This window comes from Osmerus mordax, chromosome 16, assembly GCF_038355195.1.
Source record: "Osmerus mordax isolate fOsmMor3 chromosome 16, fOsmMor3.pri, whole genome shotgun sequence".
Classification (NCBI taxonomy): domain Eukaryota; kingdom Metazoa; phylum Chordata; class Actinopteri; order Osmeriformes; family Osmeridae; genus Osmerus; species Osmerus mordax.
In genome coordinates, this window is record NC_090065.1 from 11065861 (window position 1) to 11093323 (window position 27463).

At 46.0% G+C, this 27463-nt stretch overlaps 2 protein-coding genes across 2 annotated transcripts; both read left to right on the forward strand.

Annotated features, from left to right (window-relative positions):
* The first annotated feature begins 1483 nt into the window (after nucleotides 1-1483).
* LOC136958938 (IgGFc-binding protein-like) lies at nucleotides 1484-24670 on the forward strand. Its single transcript, XM_067253094.1, has 31 exons — nucleotides 1484-1560; nucleotides 1713-1765; nucleotides 3112-3374; nucleotides 3673-3754; nucleotides 3846-4243; nucleotides 4535-5099; nucleotides 5261-5463; nucleotides 5632-6009; nucleotides 6318-6619; nucleotides 6828-7093; nucleotides 7821-7958; nucleotides 8318-8577; nucleotides 8793-8877; nucleotides 9050-9070; nucleotides 9236-9373; nucleotides 9577-9839; nucleotides 10012-10096; nucleotides 10302-11406; nucleotides 16990-17027; nucleotides 17137-17274; nucleotides 17478-17740; nucleotides 17913-17997; nucleotides 18093-18227; nucleotides 18417-18521; nucleotides 22270-22398; nucleotides 22498-22706; nucleotides 22840-22996; nucleotides 23155-23510; nucleotides 23974-24103; nucleotides 24340-24508; nucleotides 24634-24670. The coding sequence occupies exons 1-31, from the start codon at nucleotides 1484-1486 to the stop codon at nucleotides 24668-24670; spliced, it is 6633 nt and encodes a 2210-aa protein (XP_067109195.1).
* Nucleotides 10670-14054, forward strand: LOC136959546 (zonadhesin-like). Its single transcript, XM_067253916.1, has 6 exons — nucleotides 10670-11508; nucleotides 11609-11817; nucleotides 11951-12107; nucleotides 12258-12595; nucleotides 13119-13248; nucleotides 13485-14054. Exons 1-6 carry the CDS (start codon nucleotides 11499-11501, stop codon nucleotides 13658-13660), a joined length of 1020 nt encoding a protein of 339 aa, XP_067110017.1. The 5' UTR covers nucleotides 10670-11498; the 3' UTR covers nucleotides 13661-14054.
* Nucleotides 24671-27463: the final 2793 nt, after the last annotated feature.

The window sequence follows — 27463 nt, forward strand, 5'->3', positions numbered from 1 at the left end:
TGTGGTCTTTCATAAATAAAAACAAGCAGTTAACCAACCACCAAGCAACTGTAAGGTTACGTTTTTTCAATTTTGTACATCTGGTGGTTCTCCTCTTTGATTACTGCTGAGTGTCTACTTATTCACTGAGATTATTGAATTAAAATTTGATTTTAAAATGTGGTTTATGATTGGTTCAGAAGCTAATAAGAACATTGAGAGGTGCATTGTTATTTCTGTGTCTGTAAGTTGAACTAATCAGAGTTGAGGGAACCTTTACCCACAACAGATTAGCCCTAAATAAATCACATCATAAAGATCAAACATTACACTCTGGCTGCAAAAAAAGAAAAAGAAATGCTGTCCTGCTAAAATAATGTTTTTACAAAGGTGAAGATCTATCTGTTATTTTGATTGCCAAGCTATATATTGCTTTATTGTCGTCTACACGGAAACAGGGTTTTATGAAACTCCAGTTGTTTAGCATTGAACTGTTCACCCAGATTTTATGTAAGGGATAATTCCCGACTTTCGTCGTTTACACGGATACACGGTTCTATGCAACTTCAGTTGTTGTTGGACTGTTCACCCAGAGTTTATTAAGCAACATTATCCATGGTCTGAACAAACTAATGTCAAACCAAAGACTTCTATGAATGGGTGCTTGGTTAAGAATTAATTCTAAAGTAGTTTGGACAAGAGCTTTTCCTAATGACTAAAGGTTAATGTTAATTTTGACTTTAATGAATGAACTCTCACCCACCCCTCTCGGCAACACACATTTTTAAACCGTTGTTGTATTGTGTCTGTGACTTCACTATCACATTTCTAAACTAATCAACCTAATCAATGGAAGCTTTCATACAGTAGGATAAGAGTGACTGTTGAGTTCCAGGAGCTGCAAGCAGGTACTCTTGATGAGATCACACTATGGTCTTCAATTAAATGAGTACAACTCTTCGAATTTCTCCTGAACAGATTGAAATCAACCCCACGGATGCATCTATATGCGTAATTTACCTCACAGCATTGTCTCATGACCTATCTTATCAGCGGTGGGATTTTTAGGCCATGCCTCCTATGAAACTGACTTTATACCTCTGACCTTGTAGTCAAATGCTAATACCCATTACTGTACTCATGTCCCAACTCCTGCCGTTACTGCAGGTCACTTGAAGACACACAACCAACCCACTTATTTACAGCCCCCACACACCCTCCCCTGCCTTCCTGTTTCCCACTTAGCTCCACCCTGTTGCACCAGAGGGTACCTGGACAGGTGGGCGTGAACTGCAGACGCTTATAAACCACCTAGACCTTGCCTCCACACACCCAGAGCTGAGCAGAGGAGCGCACCGCACTCTGCATCCCCACTGACATCACAACGGCTGCATCTCACACCAGCTGTTCCAGGAGACACACAGTTGTAATAGGGGAGACCAGAGGGGAGACCAGAGGAAGAGTACTCGACCGTGACAGAGGATTTCCCGTTGGGATATCAGCCATGAGAGGAGATACTTATTACCGTCTGCTGGTCACGGCCACTGTGGCTTCTCTGCTGCAGACAGGCATCCACGCCAGGTGAGTCTCTCCAGCCGACCCGGTCTCCACTTGTGTATTCCTGACAGTCTCCTCTTTAATGGGACTCTCTGTGTCGCTGACTGAGAATACGTGACTAATCATTACACAATGCCAGTCACCCTATTATTTTCAATTGTTTTGTTTTTTTTCAGGACCGAAGGAGATAACGTATCAGTCACTCTTCCAAACTGGAGGACAAATTCAGGTAGGAACAGGATGTCATTCAATAGAAAGTAAAAAATGTGCAGCTGCTATTGTCCTCAGAGGCATAGATATTGTTGGTAGATAACATGGGAGCCAGTCTAATTTATAGTTTGCTGTTGTGTAGATCTCATCGTTAATTCCAGTGTCATCCACCTGGGCAATTTCTTGCTACAGTAACTCGGGACGAGAACACTTGTCATTGTCTTTCTCACTCACGTAATCCTTTCTTATTCACTTTCCCTTCACAGAATATGTCACAAAGTGTGACTTTGACAGTTACATCACTCCATTTTGTGACTGGACCTCAGAAGGTTTTCTAAGAAGCCAAATGGAAACAGGTACGTGACTACATTACAGGCGGCCATAACCCTAAGTCCATAACCTCTCAAGTGGAAAAACGTTAGAAAATATTTGCAGATACCAGGAAGTTATACCAGGTTTTTCAGCACGTTAATAGCTATACCAATCTGCTGTCAAGCCCCAGTTTCTTGTCATTAGTCGGCAGTCTGCTAGTTCACTAGGGTACACTGAGTGTTCTTGAAAGCAGGTTGTGTCTGTTTCACAGTGCGCACATATGACCGGTGTAATCATCTTTAATGGGCTAGAGTGCTCTCCTCAGTGTAATAAACTTGGAGTGGCTTGTCTTGAGGACCGCCTCAGAAACAACAATTTAGCACATCCGTGTATGGTTTTGCAAAGGATTTGTTGATTGGGGTTATGTTTAGGACTTTTTGATAGTAAAAAGTAACTAAAGCTGCAGCAATTGTTTTAATGACCCCTCAAACAAATAGACGTAGTAATCCGTTTTCAAGTTAATCACCCCTTTCAAATGGCTCCATAACATCTGCTCCTGTTCATGTAAAGCCGTGAAGAGCCGAGTAGGGGCAATTGGTTTCATGAGTGGTGATGTATTTCTGTCTATGGGGAGTTTGGTTCATTAGTGGCACTAAGAGAGGGACACATTAAATAGGTAGTAGTTCTGGTCACACTGTGAGCTCCAACACATTCATTCTATTGTTCTCCTTTAAATGGGTGCAACAAGCATGTTCTGGTTCAGAATTGTCTCACCTAAGTGAAGGTTAATACAATTCAATAAAATAACTCTCAGGGATATTGAATTGGAAATGGGAAGCGGGTGTAGAAAGCATTTCCTGTTCCCTCCCTGATAACATAGCATGGCTGGGGTTTCCAAAGGATACATGTCAACATGAGAGCGTCTGCTAAATGACTAAATGTAAATGTAACATGAATCTGCTGCTCGCCTGTTGCAAACTGTTACTCTACTGTGTCCTAATTCCCATCACTACTCCAAATGTTTCTAATGTGCTCCTCTTGCCCCTCTCTCAGAAGAGCACGCTGTCGCTCCGGAGGGAGTCTTGGTGAGCTCGTCGGGTGAGGCCCGTCTGGAGAGCGGCGTTCTGGATTTGTCAAGTGAGGCGTGTCTGGAGTTCTGGTACCAGGCTCCTGCGGAGGCTCAGGGTGTGGATCTGCGAGCCCTTCTCAGAGACAGCGCCGGCCAGAGAGAGATCTGGAACTCGCCTGCCCTGGGTGGAGATGACTGGAGACAAGTGTTTGTCCCTTTAATCACCACTGATGACACCTTTGCACAGGTAAACGATGACGGAGACACTCGCTTTCATCATTACCAACCTAGAGTGTTGCATTGTATCAGATTTCGTACATAATCCAAACTCTAAATGTTTTGGGGGGATTTGTTTTTTTTGTTATGATTGTTCAAATCAAATTGTATTTGTATAGCCCTTTTTACAAGGGCTTCACATATGCCCTACGTTGGAGGTCATATCGAGATTGAATCTATCAAAGAAAGCAGTTCTGTATACAAATTTAGTATGAATGTTTATATTTAGTCAATGTAAGCATGACAGTTATCCCATTACTACCTTCCAGATTATGTTGGAGGCTGTGCACAGCCTGCCTGAGGGAGGCAAGGTGTCCGTTGACCGCGTAGGAGTCCGGAGAGGACAGTGTGGTGAGTGGCTCGAAATACTCGAATCACCACCCTCAGAACCGAGATTAGACAAAGGAGTCTTGGTGATCACTATCTGCATGTTTCTCAACAGGTACCCAGTGTGACCTGGACTCTCAGTTCTGGACAGACCAGAACACCCAGTGCGTGTGTTCAGCTGGCCAGCTCTCCTGCTCCTCCTCGTCCCAAAACTCCTCCTCCTGTGCTGATGGTCAGACCTGCGGTCCTCAGATATCCAGCAGCCCCGGGACCTGCACTGCCCACAGCGACTCGTACTGCAGTACCTTTGACGGGGCCGTGTTTAGCTTCGTGGGCTCCTGCACCTACACCCTGACGAAGGTGTGCTCGCCCCTGGAGCCCCTGGCCCAGTTCAGTGTTGAGGTGCGGAGCAAACAGAAGGACAACTCGTCCCTGCCGTCCATCGAGCAGGTCAACGTAGCGCTGGGGAGCCTGAGGGTGTCCCTGCTGAAGAGGCAGAATCACCGAGTCATGGTGAGGGCGAGTCGGTGATGTTTACCGAGTGTCTTCAACATGTTTTATCAAACGTTGCTCGGGTTTAGCCACTGTTTTTATGACAGGGCTTAATCCAGACCATAAACACTGGGTGTTGCACTGTTAGTGTCTTGAAACTCATTAAACTGACAAACGTTTTGCAACCAAGTTGACAAATGGTTTGCTTTGCAGATGTTTGAGTTGTGATAAGATTCATTTTTATTTAAAATGATCTGAAATGTCTAATAATAGTCTTCATATACAGCGTCATCAGCTCTTGTTGTCCTTCAGGTGAACGGTATCTGGAGGAAGCTCCCTCTGAGCCTGAACGGAGGCTCGCTCAAGATCCTCAGCAACCTCGCCAGCGTCGTCCTTGAAACCGACTTTGGCCTGTTTGTTTCCTACGACGAAACTGGCACCGCCCACGTCACCTTGCCCCCCTCATACTCTGGCAAGGTCTGTGGCATGTGTGGAAATTTCAACCAGTGGAGGGACGATGACCTCCGAACCCCGGATGACGTGACGGCCCCCAGTGCCGAAGCCCTGGTCCAAAGCTGGCAGAGCTCCAGGGAGGGGGCCTCCTGTGAAACCCCTGTGGCCCCCCACCCATGCTCCCCCAGCCAGGAGGCAGAGTACTCCAGTGAGCCCTACTGCGGAGCCCTGGTCTCGGTCACAGGGCCCTTCGCTGGCTGCCTCTCCGTCCTGGGGGCCGAGAGCTACTTCCGGAGCTGCGTGGCAGGGATGTGCAATGCCCACGCAGACCCGTCCTCAATGTGCGACACCATGCAGGCCTACGCTAACCTGTGCATCAAGGCTGGAGTACTGGTGCCCGCCTGGAGGAACTCGTCTATCTGTCGTATGTCGATTAGTCACTTCCTGTTATTTGTATGTCCCTGCAGCTTCCTCTCTCAGAGTTCCCCTTTCATAAACTCATTACCTGCGATGGGGTAAACAGTCATCCTTTGACACCACTCACATTTAACACATCTTTTCACCCCTTCGCCCCCTGAACTTTAGCCTTAGAGTGCGGCGCGAACAGCCACTACAACGCCTGCGCCGAGGGCTGCCCCGAGGCGTGTTCGGCCCTAGACGCGGCGGTGGCCGGTCCATGCGGCAGCTGCGAGGAGAGGTGCGAGTGCGACCCCGGCTTCAAGCTCAGCGTGGTGGGCTGCGTCCCCGCCGAGGACTGCGGATGCTGGATGGACGGAAACCATTATGAGGTAATGTGGCGGCCCAGGCGATCAGCACGCCCCGTGTGGTGTCATCGCCATGTGTCCAAATGCGAGTCAAACATCGGAAGTTGGAAATATATTGGGGAGGGGTGGGGGTAATAATGATTCAACCAGAGCATAGGTGTTGACCGTGTTGTCTTCCTGGTCTGGTTCCAGAGAGGAGTCTCCTTCATGGACGGCGAGTGCAAGCATGAGTGCCGCTGCATGGGCGACAACAACATCCAGTGTCTGTCCATGTCCTGCGGCGCGGGGGAGGTGTGCACGGACGTGGACAGAGTCCACGGCTGCCACGTCTCGGCCCCCGTCACCTGCAGTGTCTACGGAGACCCCCACTACATCACCTTCGACGACAAGAAGTACGTCTTCCAGGGGGGCTGCAACTACACCCTGGCCACCACCTGCGGTGGGCACACCCCCATCCAGTTCACCGTGAGCGGACGCAACCAGAACCCAGGCAGCCGGCCCTGGGCAAGTCTGGACTCTGTGGCCCTGAGGGTCCAGGAGCTCCACATGCTCCTAGACCACAGCCTGGATGTCTATGTAAGCATGAACAACCACCCTGAGAAAGCGCTGCCCTGCATCTGTAGTGATGCATTTTCAGCACGTTGCACTAGTACAATTTGTCACCATGGTTACGTAATGTAAACAGAAGGAGCTGTTTGCTGGCATTAGCCTCATTTCACAACCCTCAACAGATCTAATGGCCTCACGGCTTTTACATCCTGTACAAAGACGTGTATCTGACCTTTAACCCCAGTTATCTGTAAGCTAATGAAAGGAATCTTGAACACGGAAATAATCTGCACAGATCACCCAGTAATGGAACTCCCTTTGTATGGCAGGTGAACGGTGGTTTGGCTGCTCTGCCCCTGGAATACAACGGGACATCCAACCAGTACTCCGTGAGAGTGTCCCGGCAGGCGCAGTTTGTCGTCTTGGAGACAGACTTTGGTCTGAAGATTCAGGTGGACGGCAAGGGCAGGCTCTTCCTGCAGGTGGACGAGCGCTACTACGCCGAGATGTGCGGCCTGTGCGGCACCTACTCCAACGACCAGGAAGACGACTTTCTCATGCCAGACGGCAACTCCACCACAGACAGCTTGGTGTTTGGCAACAGCTGGCGAGAGGTGGATGATAGTCACCAGTGAGTCGCATGTACTGCTTCCCAGAAAGGAATTTCATCATGTCAATAAGTCTCTGGCTTAATATATCGACGACACTGTTCTCCTCATGAGCAATATATCACTCATTAAACAGATAAGACCCATGGACACACAGATTCAAAGATCAGCCACGGTGAACAACACCCTCACTGTTTATCTCTTCCCCCCTTCAACCCCCCTCTCCCCCAGCTGTATCGCCCGGCCCGATGAGCCCCCCACCTGTGACCCCCTCCTGGAGAGCGAGGCCTCGGCGGAGTGTGAAAAGCTCGGGGGGCTGGCGTTCCAGCCGTGCCACGGCACCCTGCACGCCCAGATCTACATGGAAAGCTGCCAGTACGACCACTGCACCTCGGGTGGAGACCCCCGTGTGCTCTGCGCCTCTCTGGAGAGCTACGTGGCGGCCTGCCAGGTGGCCGGGGTGGAGCTGGGGGACTGGAGGAACGGCACAGCCTGCGGTGAGCGCCCCGCTGTGGTAGTGGTAGTAGGAAGTCAGGTGGCTGAGCGGTTAGGGAATCGGGCTAGTAATCCGAAGGTTGCCAGTTCGATTCCCGGTCATGCCAACTGACGTTGTGTCCTTGGGCAAGGCGCTTCACCCTACTTGCCTCGGGGGAATGTCCCTGTACTTACTGTAAGTCGCTCTGGATAAGAGCGTCTGCTAAATGACTAAATGTAATGTAAATGTAAATGTAAAATGTAGTGCCATGATGATGATGGAGGAGGAGGAGGAGGAGGAGGAGGAGGAGGAGGAGGAGGAGGAGGAGGAGGAGGAGGAAGATTGGCTGGCTCAGCTTCCCGTCCACCTCTTCTTCTTCCCCTATTCTCATAATCACCTGCTTCTCTCCTATTTCACCACTACTTCCCTGTACTCTCTGACCAGTCTGAGGAACTCTATTTTTTATTGTGTGTTATAATGCTGGCCTGTCTCTCCTCTCTGTTTCAGCTGTTCTCCCCACCCCCCCCAACCCCAAAACCCAATAGTAAGTAGTAAGAATTTACATCACGGTCAATATTGCATTCATTGTATTCTTATGTCAATTTGAAGGGTGGTTTAAAATCATACATATCAGTCATGTTGTTCAATGGCAGAGGTCACATGCCTCTTATGATAGATACAGTAGGGTCAACATCATCTGTTTCTCTCTTCAGATGAGTAAGGGTGTGTTTGTGTTGGGTCTTCCACAGTGTGTCCCCTGAACTGTAACTTTGATGACAACCTGTGTGGGTGGGACCAACTCATCCAGGACAGCTTTGATTGGACGAGACAGAGTGGACCAACCCCCTCTGACCTCACTGGACCTACCCAGGATCACACCTCTGGATGTAAGGGGTTAACAAATATGTACAGTTCTACCATTTAAGATAAATGTAATCAATGCCAGATAAAGCGATTAAATATAATATGTAGTGATTAAAAACACATTATATGTTAGTTTGATCTCTCTGTTTAGCCTGGGTCTGGGTTACAAATACAATTTGAAGCCATTTCAAATACATGTATTATCCTGCTTGAAACAACAGAACTATTAGAACAGAGTGCTGCATACAATTTTAACCCCGCACCCATGACACTCCAGACACAATCTATCAAATACAATTTGACGCAGCTCTCGCCAAAAAAACAAACAAACGTCTCAAATGCATACACGGAGAGTGGTTAAAGAGTGTTGTCTTTTGTCCAGACGGCTCCTACATGTACATTGAGGGTGACGGCGTGCACCATGGGGACTCCGCCCGCCTCCTCAGCTCCACCTGCCAGCTCACAGGACAGTCCTGCCTGCGCTTCTTCTACCACATTTACGGGCAGGCGACGGCCATGGCCCTCAACATCTACCAGCTGCACCAGGGCAAGGCCACCAAGCTGTGGTCCCGCCGGGTCAACAACCAGGACCCTGAGTGGCTTCCTGCTGCCATTGATATTGATGTCGCAGGACCCTACCAGGTAGGACCTAGCCATGACTCCAACAGGACTGTCAATATTGTACTGTCAATGCAAAAATGATGGGTCAATACTGTACTGTCAATGCTTGGAACGATCTATCAGCCTAACCTATTAGGCCTTAGACAGTGGCCTTAGACAGTGGTTTCATCACTCAACATCAGAGCGTGGTGTGATGATGTAGAAGGAGTTACTCCATCTTGTTGTTTCTGCATCAGATCATCATCGAGGGCATCAGAGGCTCGGACCCTGGCACTGACGTGGCTCTGGATGATATCTCCGTCCAGGCGGGCTCCTGCTCAGGTAGCGAGCTCCTCACCACGTTTGTAGTTATTGTTGGTGTTCGTAGCTCTTTGGGCTGTAACCATTAGGTATTTTTTGCATGCACCGTTGTTGTGCGACTGTTACGGGATAACAGCCTTAGGATGTGTAGAAAAACATGTGCTTATCTTGTATGCATCTTCACATCGTATAGGTTATTTCGGGATAGGGGACGGTGAGACGTCAGTTACTTCCACTTCCATTCCAGGGAGAGAGGTTGTCTCACTCCAAGGTAAGCTCAGTCAAAAATAGAGACTTATCTGGTTACATATTGCATTTTTCATCAATGTTACTATCCTTCTTACCTTTTCACAATCATGTGTATGAATGCTCTTTGCAGCCTGTGACATCGACTGCAGTTTCGACACCAACCTCTGCAGTTGGGAGCAGACGATAACCGACGCTTTTGATTGGACCTGGCAGAGTGGCTCCACCCCCACCCTGATGACCGGCCCATCGTTTGACCACACACGTGGAGGTAATGTTGATTTCTTATCATCTGTAAAATATTTCGGGTCATGGTCCTGAGGGGCCAAGGTGACGATGTTCAATTAACAGAATGAAAAGTTCTCTTTCAACTCCAAAACATACTGTAAATTCCACTGCTATCTTTTCTTAATCTCTAAACTTATCTCTCTCTAACACGCTATTCACTGTAACCTCGGCTCTACTCCACACCAGATACCACTGGTCACTACCTGTACATCGAGGCTAGCAGGGTGTCCTACGGAGACACGTCCCGTCTAATCAGCTCCGAGTGCTCTGAGCCAGGGCCCCAGTGTCTCCAGTTCTGGTACCACATGCACGGCTCAGCCGAGACCATGGGCCTGCACGTCTATCTGCTCCAGGGACGCTTTGCCGATGGGGTGTGGTGGAAGAGGAACGAACAGGGAGATGCATGGAGACTGGCCCAGGTGGACCTCAACACCACTGGTCCCTTCCAGGTATGGAGATCCAGAGTCACATGACTATGGCTGGCTGGAAGGGGTCGAGGTTTTTGGGAAAGACTTTGTAGTATGCATTGGCTGAATATTGTTTCAAAGTTCTTCCTGCAACATTATCTTCTGAGCAGAGTGTGCTGACGTGGGGGGTTGACCTTTGAACTTTCTACTTCAGATCATCTTCGAGGGACGTAGGGGATCAAACGATGAGTCTGACGTGGCCATAGATGACGTGTCTCTTCATCGTGGAAACTGTGCCGGTAGGAGAACTCTGTCTTTGGTCTTTACATGACATTACAATGCAAACTATGTGGAGGGGATTTCGTTTTGTAACTGTGATGCTGCTTTGCTGCAGATCTGATTAAACCAACAGCACCCGCAACCCCTGGCCCAAGCACAACTCAGACGCCTGTGACTCCTCCTGTCTATAACTCCACTCCACAACCACCAACCCCAACCACTGAGAGACCATTGCCCCCGACTACAGCAAGTCCAGTCAACTCAACCACACAGAAACCTCTACCTCCAACCACAGAAAGTCCACTGCCCCCGACTACAGCAAGTCCTTTGAACCCGACCACACAGAAACCTCTACCTCCAACCACAGAAAGACCACAATCTCCAACCACAGCAGGTCCTGTGAACCCAACCACACAGAAACCTCTTCCTCCAAACACAGAAAGACCACAACCCTCAACCACAGCAGGTCCTGTGAACCCGACCACACAGAAACCTCTACCTCCAACCACAGAAAGTCCACTGCCCCCGACTACAGCAAGTCCTTTGAACCCGACCACACAGAAACCTCTTCCTCCAAACACAGAAAGACCACAACCTCCAACCACAGCAAGTCCTGTGAACCCGACCACACAGAAACCTCTTCCTCCAACCACAGAAAGACCACAATCTCCAACCACAGCAGGTCCTGTGAACCCGACCACACAGAAACCTCTTCCTCCAACCACAGAAAGACCACAACCCTCAACCACAGCAGGTCCTGTGAACCCGACCACACAGAAACCTCTTCCTCCAAACACAGAAAGACCACAACCCCCAACCACAGCAGGTCCTGTGAACCCAACCACACAGAAACCTCTACCTCCAACCACAGAAAGACCACAACTTCCAACCACAGCAGGTCCTGTGAACCCAACCACACAGAAACCTCTACCTCCAACCACAGAAAGACCACAACTTCCAACCACAGCAGGTCCTGTGAACCCGACCACACAGAAACCTCTTCCTCCAAACACAGAAAGACCACAACCCCCAACCACAGCAGGTCCTGTGAACCCAACCACACAGAAACCTCTACCTCCAACCACAGAAAGACCACAACTTCCAACCACAGCAGGTCCTGTGAACCCGACCACACAGAAACCTCTTCCTCCAAACACAGAAAGACCACAACCCCCAACCACAGCAGGTCCTGTGAACCCGACCACACAGAAACCTCTTCCTCCAAACACAGAAAGACCACAACCCCCAACCACAGCAGGTCCTGTGAACCCAACCACACAGAAACCTCTACCTCCAACCACAGAAAGACCACAACTTCCAACCACAGCAGGTCCTGTGAACCCGACCACACAGAAACCAAAACCTCCAACCACAGAAAGACCCCAGCCTCCAACTACAGGAAGACCCCAGCCTCCAACAACCATGAGGCCAAGTGAGTTTTCAAATAATCATAAAAAGCTACTAAAACTTCAACTGCCCTAACATGACAAGATTTTATACTCAAATGATGATTTGTTTTATTTTCACTCTAGCGCCCTCTTGCCCTACGAACAGCCACTACACCACATGTATCTCAGCCTGCCAGCCCACCTGTAAGTACCTGCATGGCCCCCCTGCCTGCCAAGCTGACGAGCCCTGTGTGGAGGGCTGTGTGTGTGACGACGGCTTTGCACTCAAACAGAGAGTGTGCGTGCCCATCCAGCAGTGCGGCTGCGTGGACCGTAGTGGTAATGTCCATCAAGTGAGTAAAGATGTCCATCATTCCGACTGGTGCTCGCATCCACAGTACTATTTGAAACTCGGACTCGAGCAAACTATTTAGTCCGATTCAACAGAATTGAACTAGCTAATGACATTCATCATTTGCTTTCCAGTTTGACGAAGTGTGGTACACAGAGCACTGCAGTGAGAAGTGTGAGTGTGAAGAAAAGCATGGAGTGGGAGTGATTGATTGTGACGACAAAGACGAGTGTGATGATGACTCTGTTTGCCTTCAAAACGAGCAGGGCCAATATCACTGTAAATCTACAGGTAAGCCCACAACTCAGAAACCATAACATAAACCATCTCTCTACTATTTATTGATGGAAAACCTGTCAAATGGATTGATAGTGTCCAGATCTAACGACATTACTCAAATTGAGACTAGTTGTGGTTCATCGTCATTGTCGTCTCTTCTAGACTTCAGCGAGTGCAGCATCAACGGAGACCCAGAGTACAGGACCTTTGACGACATGAAGCACAAGTTTGAGGGACGCTACTCCTACATCCTGGTCCAGACCACTGACCTGTCAAAGAACCTTCCAGAAATTTACATCGAGGGCATCAATGAACTGATTGACGACCAGGATGGAGAACAAAACAGTATCGGTGAGGACAGCAGTCACAGCGACAGCAGCAGTGAACAGGACAGCAGCGATGAAGACAGTACAGAGGAGAGTGATGCCATGCGTCTGAGAGGCCTGAAGATCCGCGTCTACAACCACACTGTGGAATTTAAGAAAAACAGGAAACTGGTGGTGTGTATTCAGGTCTAAAGAGACTGTTGGTCTGTCTGTCCCTAAGTCTGTATATTTGTGGCTTGTGTTTTGGATTTGTGCCTGTGGGGGTGTGGGTGAGAGAGAGAGAGAGAGAGAGAGAGAGAGAGAGAGAGAGAGAGAGAGAGAGAGAGAGAGAGAGAGAGAGAGAGAGAGAGAGAGAGAGAGAGAGAGAGAGAGGTCTGCCAAATTGACACTTGCCAGATCAGGTATGAGAGAGATACGTGAAGAGACTGATGACAGGATTTTGGAACACCTACTAAAAGGATTACTTACATAGCAATCTTCTTGTGTTTGAGTGAGTGTGACAGGTCTTTGGAACACTCCCTAAATCTCTCTCTCTCTCTCTCTCTCTCTCTCTCTCTCTCACTCTCACTCTCACTCTCTCTCTCTCTCTAAAGGAAGCAGAATTTACACATTTAAACCTCACTCATCCTCTGTCTCTCTTTTGATTTCTCCCTGTCTCTCTCATTCTCTCTTTCTATTCGTCCCCCTCTACCTCTAGCTGGATGGAAGGACCACTCGTACCCCTGTCTCCCCAACCAGTGGTCTACAGATTCGTGAGCGATCCTCTCGTATCTACCTGAAGACAGACTTTGGCCTCTCTGTAGAGTTTGATGGGCACAAAAGAGCAGGTGACACGACTTCCTCGGTTATTTTCCATTTCCTGTTAGAACATCAATCCTAATCTAATGCCGAAGTCCAGTAAACATATCCAAATAATCAAACAACCCTTGAATCACTACGATTGAATCACCCTTTATTCACTGTAGTGACCAATTATTGTCTCAGACTATGTACTCTTTGTCAAACATATATTTTTTTTCTGGTGTAAAAATTAACTGAACAAGACATTGATTATTCTGTGCAGAGATTGTCCTGCCACACGTGTACAAGAGGAAGGTCGGGGGCCTTTGTGGGAATTTTGATGGTAAACACAAAAACGACCTGAGGAAGCCGACCGGTGACAAGGCCAAAAATGTACAGGAATTTGGCGAGAGCTGGAGAGTGACAGACGACCTGCTGATAATCCGGAGGAGGTACTAACAAGCTCAACTATTGGATGAAGTGTTATTAGGGTTCCTCCGGTAGGAGGACCCTATTGTTATTGTTGGCTTTTTTCAGTATTATTATGTTTTTCCTCTGGGAGTCAATGGCAGCCCCTAGACCAGTATTGTAAAAAGTTGTGAAATTTGGCATGTTGAAAATGCAGAGCATTAGTATCTACCATACCAAACATGGCCCATGTGAAACAATAGGTGCACTACAGGCCACACCCCAATTTGTCAATTTTCAAAGTGATGCACTTTGCAGACCATAAGTCCCAAAATTCTGAAATTTAGTACATATGCCTTACTGCTCATGAGGAACAAAAAAGCCTCAAAACCTATAGCGGCCGCCTTATTGGATTTTTCTGTACAATAAAGATTTGTCCAAAACAACAAAATTATTCTCCTCATGAACCGTAGCTCCGATTGACTTGAAATACGAAACTGATTTGTAAGACATATGTCTTTGTATAGGGTGATAAGCAATGAGTAACATATTAGAAAATGGCTAAATTATTAACATAAGGGTGAATTTGCACCTGTGGCACATATTTCATATGTCCATAAATAAGTGCCACATTGCCCTAGGGACTTGATCTGTTCCACACACGAGGAAAACACTACAACATGTTACCATGTGCAAAGGCAACTTAATATCTCCAAAATGATTAAATTAAAGGAAATCTAATTTATCGCTAACGCTAAAATAATGCTTTACACATCCGCCGGTCAAAAACTGATACGCTGATTCAATCACAAGTTCATATGAAGACTTGACAATGTTTAGTACACAAATCTGAGAAAAGGTTAAATGTAAGATGAAAAGAAGATTTATTGTGAATATTTGAAATATGCATGCTTGGCTAATGCATGCTCCTCAGCGCGCGTGCTCCAAATTCTCACACACACATCATGGCACCCTTGACACACGCGCAAGCTTGGTGAGATGCACACACATCCAAGCTTTTTTGAAAAGGGTGGGTTGACCATGCCCCCCCCCCTCACTCCTTGGTTTTGACAGAAGGCCCTTGTGGATCTTCGTGTTATTGCAATTCTGATTTTGTATGCAATGGTAAAAAGTTGTTCAAGTTCTGAAACATTGAAAGTATAGGCCTACCACACTACCAAATGGCCCACCATTGCCCATAGGTGGCGCTACAGGCCACGCCCCAATTGTCAATTTTCTAACTTGCTATACATGCCTTATTTATCATGGGAAACCATACAGTGGCGACCCTTACAGTCCACCATGTACGGTGAACATTTTGAAAAACGTACAAATATCTTATGAACCATGACTCCAATTGACTTACAATTCGGTATGTATGTGTAGGCCACATATGTAGTTATGCTAGTTTGAGACCACAATGGCTATGCAAATGCAACACCCTCCCACTACCATGATCTCTAATTCACTCTCCTGAGTCTCATCTGCGTAGTATGTCTGCAAACTGCTATAGTATGGGCCAACACGAAAGTTATAAAGTCATTGGACTCGTTTGGGGAGGGTGTTGTGTTTCAAGTTTCCATTAATTTACAACTGACAGTCTTTAATGTAAGTGACGTGGTGACGTAATTGCCTACATATGTTATGTTCCACGTCGTGTTACATGGTTTCAGTTGACGCTAGTGATGGGAAGTTCGTATCATTTTAAGGATTTGGTTCTTTGAATCTTGTTCATTAAAAGAACTAATCATTTTTCGAGTCATTCGTTCATTTCAACGGGGGTGGGGGGGTGGGCTGTTGCTCAACATCTGATAACCAATTCCCTGGCCTGAATACGTCCACTATTGCAAACATATAGCCTACATATAAAAAGAAAATAATTCAAATAATCCTGCATCAAATACAAAGCATCATGACACTTTGTATGATTTGAAATGATTCATTATCGCACTAGCATTTAATTATCACGCCACACAATTACACCGCACTGAACTGTAGGTAAAGTTACAAAAAAAAAACTTGCAAAAATGACCAAAATAACAAAACCTGTAATCAATCAAATCAAAGATTGATGTAACCTGTAAACAAAGAACGAATATCATTCACGTCTAAGTTTTAGTGCTCTAACATAAGAGTTTGCAAACGTGTCTGTTAGTGACAGATGACAAGCAATTACATGTTCAAAGGGCTTTAAACAGGTTTAATATCCTTTGTCCCCATGCACCTTTAAGAAGAGGAAAGAAGAAGTAGGTAGTTAATTTCATGGTGCAGATGTCACATTCTCATTGGGGTCTGAGCCCCCCTAAAGGTCTGATCCTAGAATTGCCCCTGAGATCAACTCAAGAAAAGTTTTAATATCCTTGGTTGTCAAGCCATTTTCGGGCAACTTTGAAAACAGCGTCGCGGTATAATGTATTGATTGTGGGTGGCATGTTTTTGGGCTACTTCTAAACCTCATGCGGCCACCGCATTTCTGCCTTGGCGTGACCTGCATTGGGAGAGAGGGAAACAGCATGGATAGTGTGTGGGCAGAGCGAGCAGTAGTAGTTCATAACCTACGCACACTTCCTTTAGTAAAGTGTATCCTCACTTTCGTAAAGTTATTGTTGCTCCGTGTCACTGTAAGGTGGTGATCGGAAGCCGCATGATTAAATAATTTGTTGTAATGAACCAATGAAATCTGAGGATAGCAGAAAACAAGGAAAATATTAATCCACCAGTCATTTTTACATTTTAACTATGGAGGCATCTATTGGATAAATGGGGTAACTCCTCTGTTGTACACCAAACAACTATTGGGCTAGTTTTCAGGCATTTGGGGCTGGTTTTGAGCACTCGTTGGGCTGCAAATGTTTGCCGGATCTGGCAACCCTGAACTCAGGTGTGATGTCATTCCCAGTCCTGACTCAAAGCTTTTAAAGAATGGATCTCTGCATGATGGGCCTGACCAGAGCACAGGTGGCCTTACAGAACACACTTCAAAGTTTTCACTTTCAAAAGGGTGGCGTTTTGACCCCGTCAGGCCAAGATGTCTGAAAGTTGGTTAGCATGCGTTATTGCTCATGGGGAACAAAAAAGCCTCAAGAACCCATAATGTCGGCACTATGGACTTTCTCTACAGTGACAATTTGTGAATAATAAAAAAAAAAGACTTAAAATCAGCCATTGCTCCAATTGTCTTGAAATGTTGTGTACATGTATGAAATACAAGTCTGTATCATGTCAATTTTGCAAAAGTTTGCAATGTTGTGGAGGAACCTGCCATTGCTGCCTGCAGATATATTTTTTTATTTGTGTTTTTTATTGAAAATATGTGGACAAACATTACAGTAAATTTGATTGATGCTTGTTTTCATGACTGTTTCTATTTTTGTGCTCAGGCGATCGTCTCCCCGTCGCGGCTCCTCCTCACTCCCAGGTAATCTCAGTCAAAAATAGAGACTTATCTGGTTACATATTGCCTTTTTCATGAAATGTTACTATCCTTCTTACCTTTTCACAATCATGTACATGAATGCTCTCTGCAGCCTGTGACATCGACTGCAGTTTCGACACCAACCTTTGCAGTTGGGAGCAGACGATAACCGACGCTTTTGATTGGACCTGGCAGAGTGGCTCCACCCCCACCCTGATGACCGGCCCATCATTTGACCACACACGTGGAGGTAATGTTGATTTCTTATCATCTGTTAAATAATTCGGGTCATGGTCCTGAGGGGCCAAGGTAACGATGTTCAATTAACAGAATGAAAAGTTCTCTTTCAACTCCAAAACATACTGTACATTCCAATCCTATCTTTTTTTCATCTCTAATCGTATTTCTCTCTAACACGCTATTCACTGTAACCTCGGCTCTACTCCACACCAGATACCACTGGTCACTACCTGTACATCGAGGCTAGCAGGGTGTCCTACGGAGACACGTCCCGTCTAATCAGCTCCGAGTGCTCTGAGCCAGGGCCCCAGTGTCTCCAGTTCTGGTACCACATGCACGGCTCAGCCGAGACCATGGGCCTGCACGTCTATCTGCTCCAGGGACGCTTTGCCGATGGGGTGTGGTGGAAGAGGAACGAACAGGGAGATGCATGGAGACTGGCCCAGGTGGACCTCAACACCACTGGTCCCTTCCAGGTATGGAGATCCAGAGTCACATGACTATGGCTGGCTGGAAGGGGTCGAGGTTTTTGGGAAAGACTTTGTAGTACGCATTGGCTGAATATTGTTTCAAAGTTCTTCCTGCAACATTATCTTCTGAGCAGAGTTTGCTGACGTGGGGGGTTGACCTTTGAACTTTCAACTTCAGATCATCTTCGAGGGACGTAGGGGATCAAACGATGAGTCTGACGTGGCCATAGATGACGTGTCTCTTCATCGTGGAAACTGTGCCGGTAGGAGAACTCTGTCTTTGGTCTTTACATGACATAACAATGCAAACTATGTGGAGGGGATTTCGTTTTGTAACTGTGATGCTGCTTTGCTGCAGATCTGATTAAACCAACAGCACCCGCAACCCCTGGCCCAAGCACAACTCAGACGCCTGTGACTCCTCCTGTCTATAACTCCACTCCACAACCACCAACCCCAACCACTGAGAGACCATTGCCCCCGACTACAGAAAGTCCAGTCAACTCAACCACACAGAAACCTCTACCTCCAACCACAGAAAGTCCACTGCCCCCGACTACAGCAAGTCCTTTGAACCCGACCACACAGAAACCTCTACCTCCAACCACAGAAAGACCACAATCTCCAACCACAGCAGGTCCTGTGAACCCGACCACACAGAAACCTCTACCTCCAACCACAGAAAGACCATTGCCCCCGACTACAGCAAGTCCAGTCAACTCAACCACACAGAAACCTCGACCTCCAACCACAGAAAGACCCCAGCCTCCAACAACCATGAGGCCAAGTGAGTTTTCACATAATCGTAAAAAGCTACTTAAACTTCAACTGCCCTGACATGTTTCCTTTTATACTCAAATGATGATTTGTTTTATTTTCACTCTAGCGCCCTCTTGCCCTACGAACAGCCACTACACCACATGTATCTCAGCCTGCCAGCCCACCTGTAAGTACCTGCATGGCCCCCCTGCCTGCCAAGCTGACGAGCCCTGTGTGGAGGGCTGTGTGTGTGACGACGGCTTTGCACTCAAACAGAGAGTGTGCGTGCCCATCCAGCAGTGCGGCTGCGTGGACCGTAGTGGTAATGTCCATCAAGTGAGTAAAGATGTCCATCATTCCGACTGGTGCTCGCATCCACAGTACTATTTGAAACTCGGACTCGAGCTAACTATTTAGTCCGATTCAACAGAATTGAACTAGCTAATGACATTCATCATTTGCTTTCCAGTTTGACGAAGTGTGGTACACAGAGCACTGCAGTGAGAAGTGTGAGTGTGAAGAAAAGCATGGAGTGGGAGTGATTGATTGTGACGACAAAGACGAGTGTGATGATGACTCTGTTTGCCTTCAAAACGAGCAGGGCCAATATCACTGTAAATCTACAGGTAAGCCCACAACTCAGAAACCATAACATAAACCATCTCTCTACTATTTATTGATGGAAAACCTGTCAAATGGATTGATACATTTTGAGTGTCCAGATCTAACGACATTACTCAAATTGAGACTAGTTGTGGTTCATCGTCATTGTCGTCTCTTCTAGACTTCAGCGAGTGCAGCATCAACGGAGACCCAGAGTACAGGACCTTTGACGACATGAAGCACAAGTTTGAGGGACGCTACTCCTACATCCTGGTCCAGACCACTGACCTGTCAAAGAACCTTCCAGAAATTTACATCGAGGGCATCAATGAACTGATTGACGACCAGGATGGAGAACAAAACAGTATCGGTGAGGACAGCAGTCACAGCGACAGCAGCAGTGAACAGGACAGCAGCAGTGAAGACAGTACAGAGGACAGTGTTGCCATGCGTCTGAGAGGCCTGAAGATCCGCGTCTACAACCACACTGTGGAATTTAAGAAAAACAGGAAACTGGTGGTGTGTATTCAGGTCTAAAGACTGTTGGTCTGTCTGTCCCTCAGTCTCTTTATCTGTGGCTTGTGTTTTGGATTTGTGCCTATGGGGGTGTGGGGGTATGTGGGGGGGGGGGGTGCTTTGTGTGTGAGAGAGAGAGAGAGAGAGAGAGAGAGAGAGAGAGAGAGAGAGAGAGAGAGAGAGAGAGAGAGAGACAGAGAGAGAGAGAGAGAGAGAGAGAGAAGAGAGAGAGAGAGAGAGAGAGAGAGAGAGAGAGAGAGAGAGAGAGGTGAGTAAAATTGACACTTGCCAGATTGGATATGGGAGATCTGTGAAGAGGCTGATGACAGGATTTTGAATCAACTACTAAAAGTATTACTCACATAGCAATCTTCTTGTGTTTGAATGAGTGTGACAGGTCTTTGGAACACTCCCAAAATCTCTCTCTCTCTAAAGGAAGCAGAATTTACACATTTAAACCTCACTCATCCTCTGTCTCTCTTTTGATTTCTCCCTGTCTCTCTCATTCTCTCTTTCTATTCGTCCCCCTCTACCTCTAGCTGGATGGAAGGACCACTCGTACCCCTGTCTCCCCAACCAGTGGTCTACAGATTCGTGAGAGATCCTCTCGTATCTACCTGAAGACAGACTTTGGCCTCTCTGTAGAGTTTGATGGGCACAAAAGAGCAGGTGACACGACTTCCTCGATTATTTTCCATATCCTTTTACAACATCAATCCTAATCTAATGAGGAAGTCCAATAAACATATTCAAAGAATCAAACAACCCTTGAATCACTACTATTGAATTACCCTTTATTCACTGTAGTGACCAATTCTTGTCTCAGACTACGTACTCTTAGTCAAATATTAGTTTTTTTATGGTGTACAAATGAACTGAACAAGATATTGATTATTCTGTGCAGAGATTGTCCTGCCACACGTGTACAAGAGGAGGGTCGGTGGCCTTTGTGGGAATTTTGATGGTAAACACAAAAACGACCTGATGAAGCCGACCGGTGACCAGGCCAAGAATGTACAGGAATTTGGCGAGAGCTGGAAAGTGACAGACGACCTGCTGATAATCCGAATGAGGTACTAACAAGCTCAACGATTGGATGAAGTGTTATTTTTTATTTGTGTTTTTTATTGAAAATATGTGGACAAACATTACAGTAAATTTGATTGATGCTTGTTTTCATGACTGTTTCTATTTTTGTGCTCAGGCGATCATCTCCCCGTCGCGGCTCCTCCTCACTCCAAGGTAAGCTCAGTCAAAAATAGAGACTTATCTGGTTACATGTTGCGTTTTTTCATGAAATGTTACTATCCTTCTTACCTTTTCACAATCATGTACATGAATGCTCTCTGCAGCCTGTGACATCGACTGCAGTTTCGACACCAACCTTTGCAGTTGGGAGCAGACGATAACCGACGCTTTTGATTGGACCTGGCAGAGTGGCTCCACCCCCACCCTGATGACCGGCCCATCGTTTGACCACACACGTGGAGGTAATGTTGATTTCTTATCATCTGTAAAATGGGAGTCAGGTGGCTGAGCGGTGAGGGAGTCGGACTAGTAATCCGAAGGTTGGCAGTTCGATTCCCGGTCATGCCAACTGATGTTGTGTCCTTGGGCAAGGCACTTCACCCTACTTGCCTCGGGGGAATGTCCCTGTACTTACTGTAAGTCGCTCTGGATAAGAGAGTCTGCTAAAATGACTAAATGTAAAATAATTCGGGTCATGGTCCTTAGGGGCCAAGGTAACGATGTTCAATTAACAGAATGAAAAGTTCTCTTTCAACTCCAAAACATACTGTAAATTCCACTCCTATCTTTTTTTAATCTCTAATCGTATTTCTCTCTAACACGCTATTCACTGTAACCTTGGCTCTACTCCACACCAGATACCACTGGTCACTACCTGTACATCGAGGCTAGCAGGGTGTCCTACGGAGACACGTCCCGTCTAATCAGCTCCGAGTGCTCTGAGCCGGGGCCCCAGTGTCTCCAGTTCTGGTACCACATGCACGGCTCAGCCGAGACCATGGGCCTGCACGTCTATCTGCTCCAGGGACGCTTTGCCGATGGGGTGTGGTGGAAGAGGAACGAACAGGGAGATGCATGGAGACTGGCCCAGGTGGACCTCAACACCACTGGTCCCTTCCAGGTATGGAGATCCAGAGTCACATGACTATGGCTGGCTGGAAGGGGTCGAGGTTTTTGGGAAATACTTTGTAGTACGCATTGGCTGAATATTGTTTCAAAGTTCTTCCTGCAACATCATCATCTAAGCAGAGTGTGCTGACGTGGGGGGTTGACCTTTGAACTTTCAACTTCAGATCATCTTCGAGGGACGTAGGGGATCAAACGATGAGTCTGACGTGGCCATAGATGACGTGTCTCTTCATCGTGGAAACTGTGCCGGTAGGAGAACTCTGTCTTTGGTCTTTACATGACATAACAATGCAAACTATGTGGAGGGGATTTCGTTTTGTAACTGTGATGCTGCTTTGCTGCAGATCTGATTAAACCAACAGCACCCGCAACCCCTGGCCCAAGCACAACTCAGACGCCTGTGACTCCTCCTGTCTGTAACTCCACTCCACAACCACCAACCCCAACCACTGAGAGACCATTGCCCCCGACTACAGCAAGTCCAGTCAACTCAACCACAGAGAAACCTCTACCTCCAACCACAGAAAGTCCACTGCCCCCGACTACAGCAATTCCAGTCAACTCAACCACAGAGAAACCTCGACCTCCAACCACAGAAAGACCCCAGCCTCCAACAACCATGAGGCCAAGTGAGTTTTCACATAATCGTAAAAAGCTACTTAAACTTCAACTGCCCTGACATGTTTCCTTTTATACTCAAATGATGATTTGTTTTATTTTCACTCTAGCGCCCTCTTGCCCTAAGAACAGCCACTACACCACATGTATCTCAGCCTGCCAGCCCACCTGTAAGTACCTGCATGGCCCCCCTGCCTGCCAAGCTGACGAGCCCTGTGTGGAGGGCTGTGTGTGTGACGACGGCTTTGCACTCAAACAGAGAGTGTGCGTGCCCATCCAGCAGTGCGGCTGCGTGGACCGTAGTGGTAATGTCCATCAAGTGAGTAAAGATGTCCATCATTCCGACTGGTGCTCGCATCCACAGTACTATTTGAAACTCGGACTCGAGCAAACTATTTAGTCCGATTCAACAGAATTGAACTAGCTAATGACATTCATCATTTGCTTTCCAGTTTGACGAAGTGTGGTACACAGAGCACTGCAGTGAGAAGTGTGAGTGTGAAGAAAAGCATGGAGTGGGAGTGATTGATTGTGACGACAAAGACGAGTGTGATGATGACTCTGTTTGCCTTCAAAACGAGCAGGGCCAATATCACTGTAAATCTACAGGTAAGCCCACAACTCAGAAACCATAACATAAACCATCTCTCTACTATTTATTGATGGAAAACCTGTCAAATGGATTGATACATTTTGAGTGTCCAGATCTAACGACATTACTCAAATTGAGACTAGTTGTGGTTCATCGTCATTGTCGTCTCTTCTAGACTTCAGCGAGTGCAGCATCAACGGAGACCCAGAGTACAGGACCTTTGACGACATGAAGCACAAGTTTGAGGGACGCTACTCCTACATCCTGGTCCAGACCACTGACCTGTCAAAGAACCTTCCAGAAATTTACATCGAGGGCATCAATGAACTGATTGACGACCAGGATGGAGAACAAAACAGTATCGGTGAGGACAGCAGTCACAGCGACAGCAGCAGTGAACAGGACAGCAGCAGTGAACAGGACAGCAGCGATGAAGACAGTACAGAGGACAGTGTTGCCATGCGTCTGAGAGGCCTGAAGATCCGCGTCTACAACCACACTGTGGAATTTAAGAAAAACAGGAAACTGGTGGTGTGTATTCAGGTCTAAAGACTGTTGGTCTGTCTGTCCCTAAGTCTCTATATCTGTGGCTTGTGTTTTGGATTTGTGCCTATGGGGGTGTGGGGGTATGTGGGGGGGGGGGGGGGTGCTTTGTGTGAGAGAGAGAGAGAGAGAGAGAGAGAGAGAGAGAGAGAGAGAGAGAGAGAGGTAGAGGGAGTCAAATTGACACTTGCCAGATCGGATATGGGACATCTGTGAAGAGGCTGATGACAGGATTTTGAATCAACTACTAAAAGTATTACTCACATAGCAATCTTCTTGTGTTTGAGTGAGTGTGACAGGTTTTTGGAACACTCCCAAAATCTCTCTCTCTTTCTCTCTCTCTAAAGGAAGCAGAATTTACACATTTAAACCTCACTCATCCTCTGTCTCTCTTTTGATTTCTCCCTGTCTCTCTCATTCTCTCTTTCTATTCGTCCCCCTCTACCTCTAGCTGGATGGAAGGACCACTCGTACCCCTGTCTCCCCAACCAGTGGTCTACAGATTCATGAGAGATCCTCTCGTATCTACTTGAAGACAGACTTTGGCCTCTCTGTAGAGTTTGATGGGCACAAAAGAGCAGGTGACACGACTTCCTCGATTATTTTCCATTTCCTGTTACAACATCAATCCTAATCTAATGAGGAAGTCCAGTAAACATATCCAAAGAATCAAACAATCCTTGAATCACTACTATTTAATCACCCTTTATTCACTGTAGCGACCAATTATTGTCTCAGACTATGTACTCTTAGTCAAATATTATTATTTTTTATGGTGTAAAAATGAACTGAACAAGACATTGATTATTCTGTGCAGAGATTGTCCTGCCACACGTGTACAAGAGGAAGGTCGGGGGCCTTTGTGGGAATTTTGATGGTAAACACAAAAACGACCTGATGAAGCCGACCGGTGACCAGGCCAAGAATGTACAGGAATTTGGCGAGAGCTGGAGAGTGACAGACGACCTACTGATAATCCGAATGAGGTACTAACAAGCTCAACGATTGGATGAAGTGTTATTTTGTGGATAATCTGAAAACATGTGGATTAAACATTACAGTAAATTTGATTGATGTTGGTTTTCACGACTGTTTCTATTTTTGTGCACAGGCGATCGTCTCCCCCTCGCGGCTCCTCCTTAGTTTGAGATGAGACTGCCAGATTTCTCCACGGCCAGGTGTGTTGCTCATGGTTCTTGTACAACTCAGAGGTGCTTCTGGACACTTACAGCCACGTTGATGAACTCCCCCCTCTCAATCTCTCACTAGGACGCTGAAAACAATACTGTTATGGAGCTAAATAGCATTGCCCTGTCTGTGCATAGCTTATGACGTTTTCCCATGTGACCCCTGTATACAGCATGCCACACATTTATTAAAAAGAAGTGTCACACCCACAAAAGTCCTATTGATTCCAAAAATATGTATATATTATTACAACTATTTACTATTTTACTTTACTTTTTAGGATTAAGTGATGATACCATTTATTGGGCTGAGCCAGGCATAACATGGAATTCATGTATATGACTGAATAAAAGGGTAATGCTGTAATACATAATGCTGGTATTTTTGTTATTTGTTCTACAAAATGTGTTTTAATCGTAATATAATTTTTCTGTGCTCAGTACTAACACGTGCAATTCCACCAGAAATAAATAGTTTGATGATAGTGTTTCCTGTTTCCATATTGTTGAGAAATGAGAAGGTCAAATATTTTTAGCTTCATTTTCTCTTCTACAAATTTCCACAAAGTCATTGTAAAGTATCCGACTTGCGTCATGCCTGAATGTCTGAATAGACCCACTGGAGTCACTGGTACTATTGTACCACAACATTTCTGCGTCATTTATCAAGTAAAAATAATTACCCAAAGAAACAGGTAAGACTGGAAAATAGCCTGCCAGACAATGGTATTGTGTGTCTGTGTGTCTGTGTGGAAGTATATATGTGTAAAAGTCTTCACACTGTAGACAACTGTAAGACATCAGTATGGATGGCTGGACTTTGCTGGTGTTTCTGGTGCCACTGCTCCAACTTAACATATATGGAGGTATGGAACAAGAATATTTAAACTTTATGACTTTGTACATTCTCAGTGTTTATATCTAAAGCTTTTTGAGACAGAGCTTTTAGAAAGCTTGGTTATAGGATCTTTTTCAGGTCTGTAATTTTAAATATTGAACCCTTCAATGACTAAAATAACCATCTCGGTTTATAAGCTGTTCCTGGAAACACTTACATTTGCAACTTTAAAGTTATATTCATTTTGTTTTTTACCTAGTTACAAACAGCTCTATATTATCACAGTGAGGTATTATGTTTTGTTGAATAGATATTGTTAATCTATATAACTAGTACGTTGATGTACTATTTGATCTATCTACACACCAAAGAAGCAAAGTTCTGTGTTAGCAGGATTTGAAGGGAAACTCATCACCATAATTGTTAAAAGATCAAACAAGCCTTGGACCTGGACATCTGTATCATTCTGTCTTGTCCTGTTTAAAGGTCTCAGTCCGATTAAAGTAACAATAGTAAAGACATGTGTACAGTAGTATTGAACTTCATACTCACAAGAGGATCCTTGTGGTTGAAGGATAGACAAGTCTGTTACTGTAATCTGCCAGTTAATGGGTTCAGCAAAGTTGTTAAAGTGCCTTTAGAATGTAGTAAGACTCCATCACTTAAAAAGTTATGTTAAAGACTTAACCTTTAATTTAAAAACAATCGCCATCAATATACACACAATACCCTATATTGACTAACTGGAAACTTGTTAATGTGCATTAAAAAAAAAATAGCATTTTTGTAAAACTGAAATACCTTTTTAGGTGTTCAGATCCTTTGCTATGTTACACCAAATTTAGATGAGCCACATCCTTTTTCCTTTCATTGTCCTTGAGATGTCTATAAATTGATGAATATTTTTTTTTCTCTGGAATAGTTTCCAGATGCACTTTGTGTCGTTTCTTTTATATTTTTGTTTTGTGTTCAGTATCATTTTAGTGTATTAGTATTGAGAAAAAGCCACTTACCTCCAGCCCTACTGAATCCACCCCTGAACCTGTTCCTATCACCCCCACCTCCTCCACCCCTCCATCCATTCCATACACTTCCACCACCCCACCATCCAATACAGCTGCCTTGGATTCCTCCACCCCTGCTGTCATCCCAGACACCTCGTCAGCCTTCACCCAGGGTACTACCACAGCCACCTCTACTTCTGCTCCATCCCTGCCATCCACTACATCCTCCGCCCCTCCATCCATCCCAGCTACCTCCTCATCCACCCCTTCATCAAGTACACAGGGTAGGTCAAACCCTAACCCAGCTCTCCTACCTCTGTGCCCTGCAAAATCAATATTGTGTAAAGATATGTATTATAGGCATTTAATCCATTCAAAATCATACTTGGATTGGATATCATGTTGGATATTTGATATTCTGACCGTTGTGTTGTCTTCCAGGTGGATGTGCCAGCCCCTCTGTACTGTGCTGTGCAGGCTACAACAGTACCTGTAGAAGAGTTGTTACTAACAAATTTTGTTTTTGTGACGAGTACTGTCTGAAAGGTTTAGATTGCTGCTTGGACTACAATGGAACATGCAAAGAATGTAAGAAAAGAGCTTGATTATACATGTATAAGTATCTGTAATACGTTTGTCTTAAACTAAAGTCTCTTGTGTTGTTTTCTGAAGCCCTCAGCACCATTGCCAGTCCAACTCCAGCAGGAACCAGTGCAGAGACGATGTCACTAACTACTTCTATATCGACTCAAGCACCACTAACCACTAGATCCACCCCAGTACCACTAACTAGTTCTCCATCCACCCCGGTACCAATAACTAGTCCTGACTCTACCATGGCACCACTAACTAGTCCTACATCTACCCCAGTACCACAAACCTCTACATCTATCCCAATACCACTAACTAGTT